Source organism: Ixodes scapularis, unplaced genomic scaffold (genome assembly GCF_016920785.2).
Source record: "Ixodes scapularis isolate PalLabHiFi unplaced genomic scaffold, ASM1692078v2 PGA_scaffold1__304_contigs__length_218370807, whole genome shotgun sequence".
In the NCBI taxonomy this organism is placed as follows: domain Eukaryota; kingdom Metazoa; phylum Arthropoda; class Arachnida; order Ixodida; family Ixodidae; genus Ixodes; species Ixodes scapularis.
This window is the reverse complement of record NW_024609846.1, coordinates 176,082,649-176,092,092: the sequence shown is the minus strand read 5'-3', so window position 1 is coordinate 176,092,092 and position 9,444 is coordinate 176,082,649. Positions and strand designations below refer to the sequence as shown.

The window sequence follows — 9,444 nt, the reverse complement described above, 5'->3', positions numbered from 1 at the left end:
GTATTCGATGTGGTGGTCGTGTCCCAACACCGATAGTTTCTTGTTGTATTGCGATGGTGTGTTGCAACATCGAATTGTATCCCGGTACGTTGGGTTTATCGTTTGGCGATCAACTTTTGTTGCATTACAACTGCAATAAACATTTGTTGGAAAACGATCACTCCAATGAGCACGTCGTTATTGGGCTTTCTCATTAAAAGGTAGGTAGCGGCGGGTGTTCCGGCTAGTTATTCTGAATGGTTTGGTGGTTGTCTAGTTTCAAGCGCGCGAGGCTGTGTGTACTGTGTGCCGTACTAACAGCTGTACATACTTGCACTGTCGATCAATGTTAATGTGTTCGCAACGCAGAACGTTTATGTTATGTGTGTATCCACACCCAATATATGTTTCGCGTATTGCCGTGTGGATATGTCAACGTAATGCATGTTGGTAACTTGGTACCCGCGTTCTGAGATATATGCACGCGATATCATATTGTATTCTCCTTTGGTCCCATGATCGACGACCAATATTTGTATATCGTGTGGCCGTACAGTATGTCCATGTCGGTCACCAATATGCATGCGATGTCGTATTCTATTCCAAGAACCGTGTAGTATATCGGGGTATTGTGCTCCGACATCGTGTTGTATACCAATAACCGCAAGTTATATCGGGATATTGTGCTCCAATATCCTGTTGTATACCAATAGCCGCATACTATATCGGGATATTGTGCTCCGATATGAATTCCCATCGTGCGTATTGGGTTAATCGGATAACAATAAGTTTTTATTGGTTTCCATCATCTTCATTGGAATACAATATTTCCAATAAGCCGAGTTCATATTGGCCTTTTTCAATAGGGATGGCGGTATTATTCGATAACAACGTCGAAGAACAAATCAACAAGTCAGGAATCGCTAACATAAATCATGCCCTCCGTTATTGAAGCTATATCTGACCATGATTTACGTAGGTTCTTTTTCAGTGTGATACCTATTCTCCATTTATCGGTCCCTTCCGGTGGACGATAAGGCTGACTTTTCCGTTTGGAATATTTGCTCCAGGCGCATTCTTTTATTGGCTTGAGTTATCTGTTCTGATATTTTCATTTCCCGGATTATGTGTTATTTTAAAGCATGAAATAGTTTCTTACTGTATGTAGCCTTCGGTGTCAAAAAGGTTCATCGAATATACAAGTCTGAAAAGAACGTGTTTCGAAAAAGGCAGCTGCCACAGAATTGTCCAGCTGTAAAGTTGACTTCGCCTCTCGGTCCAGCTGCGTCGTGGAATGTTGTGACGGCACCGCTTTCGCGTCGTGCGTCAACGCTAGAGAGTCAAACTGAAAATAATAACGGTAAAGTTACAGTTACGGTTGCCATAACAAAGAGACAACAATGCCTCCACTGGCTCATTTCGCCCCCTAAAAGAGTCCGCCCATAGTCCGGACTGAAGGTTTCTATATTAAAGGAGCGATGCAACAATTTTTGTACTTTGCGCAAATACCTCTTAAAACGGATCCCTAACGTTAATGACCTATGAAACACGCGTTCATTTTTCACCCCACGCCATAGAAGTCCCAGAAAAAAATTAACGGAAAACGAGCAGGTTCGCCCCCTCAACTCGCAGCCAGAACAAGCGGCCACGTTATCTGGAGCCGATTATATGCCGCCAGTGTTGATCATACACTCTCAAGGAAACAGGGAGTCAAAAGGTGTATTCTTGCACCCTTTGTCCCATATAATACACCCCCAAACTTCACTTCGCATACAGCGCCCTACAGTCGAACAGACGGCCCAAAATTTTACGAGGGGCTTGATAGCCGTGTGGTACAACTTATTAAAATAGCTAATGTACGTTTTACTGAACACGAAAAGAATAAACCGGGCTTTCTTGGCCCTACTGTTAAAACTCGGTGTTTTCTTTATGTGGATTTTGATACGTACTTTAGCTATTTAAAATGTTGTACCGCACGGCTATCAAGCCCCTCGGGAATTTTCGGGCCCTCTGTTCGACTGTAGGTCACTGTATGTCAAATTGAATTTCGGGGGTGTATTATATGGGACAAAGGGTGTAAGAATACACCTTTTGACACCCTTTTTTCTTGAGAGTGTAGCCACGCGCTGGGGTTGGCAAAGCACAGGACACGCGCTGAGTTCCAGACATTGTTATGGCTCGGCTGTTGTCGTCGTTGCAGCGATTGGACACGGGTCACAACCCGAACGCTTCTGGAGGTAGCAATTGTCACGAGCCGAAGTGAAGTGCCCACGGAATGCACGGGTTTAATCTATGAACAGCATTCAAATATCGTCATATTGGTGTACTGCGATCCCCACGTTACGTCATCAAATTTTGCAAAGGAGAGATTGAATGAAAATGATCGCTTTGGTCCTTGAAATTACGCCGCAACAAAGGAGTTTCTTGGCCAGTGGCGTTGCGTGTGAGTATCCTTGAGTCCCAGGTGCGCCAGTAAGCTCGTGTCAAGTGAAAAACATTCCAAGTGAATATTGTTGCACAGCTCCTTTGACGGCGCAGAATTGCATGGAGAGAGACCGGTCGCGGTAAAGTTCGTCCATATTGCGGGATGTCCATATCAACGGGGTTCATATCAACGAGACATGCCTATAATTGGAAACTTTTACCAAACCGACTCAAAATATCGGTTACCGGTTAATTTCTAACGGTTACGGTGACGGTTCAAGCATGTTAAAATATCGGTCGCGGTCCGGTTGCGGTTCTCGAAAACATTTTTCTCCTATACGGCTTCGATTTAAGTAATGGTTACACTTTGAGTCCCTGGTTAACAATTAAGCCTCTTGTTTCAGGTGCGTCACCCGTAGAGCCGGGAGTACTTGCGTCGTAGGGTTGTTGAAACGACTTTAATGAAAACTATTTATGCTTTTGGCTTAACGTTTTGCAGGTGAAATGGCAGTGAATTTAATTCAACATTTCATACTTCAGATATTACTCACTGTCCGAATGAGTTTCCTTCTTTTTTATCTGAATAAAACTATTAATGATAACTTGAGTGCCCAAATTTGTTAACATAATATTAAGCTAATTTTCTCGCCTCACCTCGCCTGTTATGTACCATATGCAGCTGTACAGTGTGAGGGGACAAAGTAAGTTGTTTCACGTTCAGTGTCATAACAATAAATCACATACTCAGCTGCTCTTCCATGTCGTTAAAGGGGTCGTCCAACTACGACTAAAATGTGCGATTAATCTGTGTTTTTTTTATTGGCTATCTAATACACACACCAAATTACACAATTCCTGTAACTCTTGTAATGAAAAAATAAATTTTAAAAGCTTTTCCAATTACAAGCTCGTGGCCGGACAACCATAAAGATCCTCTAAATGCAAAAAGTAGCGACCACCATTGGAAAAGAGTAAAATACCAATAATGATACTTTGGGATCATTCAGTTGATGCCTTCCCATGCACAAGTACGCAACAGCAACGAAATAAAATGAAGATAATAGAGTGTCCGTGTTGAAGCATAAAAAGAGGCAGCTGTCATTACTACGCACACTTTCAGCTGTCCCTGGATGTACTGAAAGGAGATTCAACCGTAGACATCCCCCCATCCCCCCACCTAGCTGCTAAGTTGAAAGCTAAGTTCATGGGGACAACGAACGACAACATAAATAATGTGTTTCTTTTCTGACGCAGCGCTGGCCTATCACAGCCGATTGCTGCGTCAGCCTTTAGTCAACGCTCGTGTTATATCAGAAATGCACTACTTGAATACAAGTACAGTCGCCCAATTTTTTATAATATATCACGCGAGCGTCGACCGCCGGAACGGCGAGCGCTGTACCGCGCAGAAATGCGGCGTCACGGGAGAGGTTAGGCGTGTGCGCCAAAAGCCCTCTCCGGTGCGAGCGTCGTGTGCTAGGCTATCCCGTTGACCGCACATAGCCCCTGTTCCTTATCTGCTGGCATAGCTGACCGCCTTTACGCAAAGATCTAAAGAGCGCTTGCTCGCGTGATACCGTGGTGCTGCTCAGGCGTGAAAGAAACCGCGCGTCATCTCGGTTAATTTAGTTTTTTTATTTTTATTATTCTTTTATTTTTATTTGCGTTTACTTTTTCAGTACCAAAGGAAGAAAAATACGATGACGCGACAAGCTGAATGTGACGATGCATTAAACTATATACCGCAGCCAATGCTACGAGCCATCAAAACCAATCCAGCGCTGTCGACCTACCACGTGACATCGTGCTTCCACGTGCAGTTGTGCCCAACACTCTAAAAAAAAGGGAGGAGAAAGGGAGGAAAAAAACGATGTTCCTCCCTGTCGCCAACCGAAGGGAGGAAATTGCCCTTGTTCCTCCCTTTCACCGATCCACATGCAGCGTGACCTAGTGGCACTTGAAAAAGGGACAAAAATTTTTCCTCTCTATTCGTGGCGGCAGCGGCGGCAGCGCCGCTGCCACCGCAAACATGTTTAATGGCGGTGACAGCAACTTGAGTGCTTGGTAGCTCGGTTGCCGTCACCTCCGCGAGAAACGTATACTTTTGAAATGAAGCGTACGTACCATACAGCGAAAGGTAATCCGTGAGGCGCTTATTTCAGTTCGGTATAAAACAGAACAGCATATCCAGTTGATAGGAACGAGCACTGCGTTGCGGCGAGCGACTGCGTCCGACACACGCTGTAGTCCGTCCACATCGGGAACACAACCGGCTTGCGGGAACACGCGTTTTTCAAAAGCCATAGCCCGCACAAGAAACGACACTGAAATGACGATTCGGGGAACGGGACGGAGGCAACGGATCCGGAAAGCAAGGTCAACTATGCTTTCGGGAAAAGTCCACTTGGAAGAAAGGGTAGTACAGACATTCCATTCTGGTTGCGGGGCAAAGTGGGGTACACACTAAACATCGTAACACCCTTGTGGGTGTAAATGGCTTGTCCTATAACTAACACCCATTTGGGTGTAGCAAAACGCCCTAAACAAAGGGCGTTATTCCTAACGCCCCTTAAATAGGGTGTTTTTCCCTAACACCCTTAAAGGACGGCGTTATTCCGAACACCTTTCAATTAGGGTGGTTCCACTGTACACCTTTTTATTAGGGCGTTATGTCTGCGCAGTACGCCCTCTAAATTGTGTGTATCACCGCCAGAAAGGGAAATAAAAAAAAGGCGCGATTACCAACACCCATAAAGTTGCGCGTAATAACCCAAAAGAGTGCACGACAAAATGACTGCAAATGTCTGGTTCACTTTTTATTTTTAATCAAGGTTCTAACAGGTTCTACAAAATTCTCTATAGACGATTGCAAGCAGGTCATCTGGCCGCAGCCATGTCTCTGCTTATGCGGGCAAGTGCGTGCAATTACAAGCGTGCCAAAGGTCAAAGCTACGTTCACGCGCACGTCATCAAACTTGGCGAAGGCAAGACTGAAAGAAATAGTTCTCTTTTATCCTTGCAATTCCACCACGACCGAGACGCTTCTAAACCAGTGGCGGTCCGTGCGTGTAAGGTCATAAATATTTCAACCGGATATTGTTTCATAACCACCTTCAAATTCTACAACCGAAGGCCCTAGTTAAATCTCCAACTGTACTATCTTGTGACGTTTATGCTTCCTTGCACTGGTGACTTGGACAAAACTGACAGGCTTGCAAAGACGGTACGACCGGGAGTTGCTATAGACGTAAGCGGCAGTTCATCTTTGTAAACCGTAAAATGGTCTATTGAAACGGAAGCAGGGAGCCTATGTTCGACAAATGCTTCCTTACTCCTAAAAATAAACGGAAGTGGCGGAAGTGACGATATCGCGTTTAATTGGTTAGAGGTTCAATCGATGAAAGTTACCTATTTTCGCCCTTTGACCTTCCAAAAATCAAACGCGATATCGTCGCTTCCGTCACTTCCGTTTCTTTTTGGGAGAAATGAAGCATTTGTCGAACATAGCCCCCTTGGACTACAATCAGAAGCATGCTTGCAGAGTACTTACAAATAAAACAGCGATCTCATGTAATCCGTGATAGATGCATAATCCGATTCGGGCAGCACAGAACAATCCACAAACACAGTGTCGAAGATGAAGGCGGTCGCTCACATTCAGCGGAAGTTTCGCGGTCGCCGATGAGCACCTCTCTGTCGTGATAGATGCGTAATCCGATTCGGGCAGCACAAAACAACGCAAACACAGTGCCGAGGTTGAAGGCGGTCGGTCACATTCAACGGAAGTCTCGCGGCCACCGATGAGCAGCTCTTTGTCGAAACGCCTCCCACAAATACAGCACAATAATTCCATGGGCTCCGACGAAATAAACGACCACTTCCGAAAAGTTGGCATGGATGTATTCCGGCCGTTCACGACGAAAAATCACGGCCGCGACTCAAACGCACGAAAAACAGGAATACACTGACGGGCGCCCCCCTTTTTGTAAACCGGACCTACGTGGCCCCTACAACTCGCCATAACTTGGCATACTGCAAAGACTACGGCCCCAGTAGCCCATCAGCGTGTCAGAGCGAATCACGTGACAAATTTTCGTCCAAGCGTCCTTGTCCTACGGAGAGCGGTCACGTGTTTTGCGCCACCCCTCTGATTTGCTAGAAGTGGCCTTCGCACTCGCTCACAGCAACACGAAGACATAAAAGAAGGTTTCGAGGCTTATCAGAAGACGAGGTCAAAGGGGGTTGGACAAAGCCGCTAATCTCCCTCTGCTGCTTTGTATTGCCACCTGCCCTGCCCAGGGAAGGTCGCGAATTCGGACTCGGCAGGGCTTGCTTTGCGTAGTACAACCTTGAGCGTCTCAAACTGCCACTCCTGTAGACGCGCATGATCTGGTGCGGACCGCGAGATCCCAAGATAAATACGAAAAAACATTTTTAACGCCGCCGAAGACGCGGTTTCACGTGTACCAAAGAAAAACCGGAAAAAAAAGCGTCGGAAAGCCAGATATTTTGGTGTCATTACGCAGAGATAAGAGTCGCGTCCCTGGGGGTGCCATTAATCCGGCACTTTCGATTGTCTTGCGACATTGTTTCTTCAGAGCTACACTCAAAAATAAAGTATCAGTGAAGGTGCTATAAGGAGTGCGAAGCCCAGTCAGGTAAATTTGTAATATCCGAAATGAGGGCGCCACAGTTTGTTCAAGTCTTCAGCTGAAAAGGTCTTTCTCGGGTTAAAAGTAAGCAGATTCTATTTCGGTTAATCTTGCTTTGTATTGTTTTTTTAAAGTCGGATTTTAGACAGTCAAGAAATAGAAATACCTCGCCGGCATAGCCGATTCACGCAGGACACTCTTGACAGTCAACCAAAAACGGCGCCAAGTACAGTATGTCAGGACAGCGTCGGCGCGACCCATCCCATTTTTCAGATATTGGCTAGACCAAAATAATATCGACACAATCTTTCCGATTTAACTCCGTAACAGCGCAATAGTGTGTGCTGCCTAGGTTGTATATTTACACGTCTTCATTCATTTTTTTTTTTTTTTGCGACGGAGATGATTTTTTTTAGGTTGAACCGATAAAACTGATGCACGCGCGAAACGTAATTTTAGGCTCGTGTCGAACGAAGAGTTCAATAGGAGTTGCAAAAACTATTCTCTAGCACTTCCTAATCATACGCGACTCCGTGTGGCGATTAATTATACTTGATGTTTGTACCGCCGTACATCAACAACAGTTTCACCAAAGCAATCAATATTGCTTTGTATTTTAATAAAGCAATAAATATTGCTTGCATTGTAAACGGGTGATAGGACCACGTCAGGCAGAGATGATCTGCCTTTTGTCCTGTTACCCTTGACCTTGTGTCTAAATAAAAACCAATTCAATTCAATTCAATATGAGCGGCTATGAAATCATGGGTATATTTGACAGCATCACCATTACGCCTCTTTCACACCGTGTGGATGAAGGGCGTAAAACCCGCCCATACACCCTTTTTACACGATTTCAGCCACCATCGTTGCAAGTGGGGCGTAAAGGGTGTAAAACGTCAACACACCCTTTTTACACCCAATGGTATTCAGAAATCGTGTAAAAAGCGTGTAAAAAGGGTGTTTTTCCTAACGTACACCCGTCTTACACCCTTTTTACATGATTATGGGTGTTACAATGTTTAGTGTGTAGGAGGGCAGATCCGCAGGCTTGAAGGAACGAATGATTCCCAGCAGCCGACGGTTCACCGCTGCTTCTTTTCAGTTTGCGCTGCGCCGCATCTCCTGCTACATGTCAAAACTCGCACTCAAAAAAAAAAAAAAAAAAAAGCCAACTTTGCGTCAACAACCTGGATCTCAAACTCGTCGCAAACCTACTGGAAGTACTTACAAAAGGAGCAAACATGAGCATAAGCACTCCATAATCAAATAAAATACTATTTAGATAGAGACATGAATAGAAGATTACTAACAATTGCTTTACGAACCTCTATTTTAGCTTTAGTGTCCGAAAGAGTTCCGTCGCGTTAGCTCTCGCAACTCTATATTCTGCACCGGGCTGCAAACGTTCTACTAGAACATGAAAACGCGGCTCCGCTACTGTATATATAGCGGAAGCCATAACGGATTGCGTATGGAGTTGTGGGAGTGACTAAACGATCTATTAAAACTCTCAACACGGGCTTTTTAACTTTCTGACTCGGGCAATGTGATGTTTTCAAGCGGTTACATTATATCCCCAAAGAAAGGCTTGGTTTCGTTGTCTGCTGAGGATACCAAAGAACCATTCGTGGGTCTTTATCACTCCCGGCACTTTCTTTTCATAAGAAAAACGCTCCAGAGTAGTAAATTAAAGCAATTCTAAATTTCTGTAACACCGGTGACGAAGCATGACCCTAGACATCTTCTCTGTTGTTGCAACGAGTCTTTTTAAAATCAGTGATATTGTTTGTTTGGAAATCCGTTGAACTTGCGAAACAATTAAATGATTACTTACCCCACCAAAACTGAAAATAATTACACTGGCACTGAACACTGCAATCAAGAAATAGCTTGATTGCAATGTTTAGCACAGTGTACTGCATTTCAGCACTGCATTGTCAAGATGATTAATCGAACTTATTCAGAAGATAATTATTATATTTTAGTTAATTAGCTTAATGATCTACATTTGCTTTGCTCAGGGTGTTGAATTAAGAGATGGGGGCTATTCCACAAGACAATTCAAATAATGTATTAAGTAAGAGTAATATTTACTCCGCATCTCCGTGTTTTTGCGCCAAATGATGGCAGTCACCGAAAAAGTCGGATTCAAAAATAAGACTGCCATATGTAGAGCTAGTGCGAACTTAGCGCACGTAGAGAGGCGAGGGGACCCGGTGTTCGCTGCGTTGTTGCTGTTGGTTACGTAGGGTTGATCTGCTTGTGTTCCGTGTATACTGTGTGTTCAGTGATGTATGTGCATCTCTACCATGTAGCGTTCAAAAGTCGGCAGAACCCAAAGAAAAAAAAAACAACGCCTTTCCGATTTTTTTTTGCCGTTTTGAGC

At 44.5% G+C, this 9,444-nt stretch overlaps 1 protein-coding gene across 1 annotated transcript in view; it reads left to right on the top strand.

Moving 5' to 3' along the window:
* Nucleotides 1-3,067: 3,067 nt before the first annotated feature.
* LOC120844017 (putative nuclease HARBI1) overlaps nt 3,068-9,444 on the top strand; it is a 30,238-nt gene continuing 23,861 nt past the window's right edge. Inside the window, exon 1 of the mRNA XM_040502831.1 lies at nt 3,068-3,104. Coding sequence (XP_040358765.1) covers nt 3,068-3,104 — 37 coding nt within the window. The remainder of the gene's footprint in view (nt 3,105-9,444) is intronic.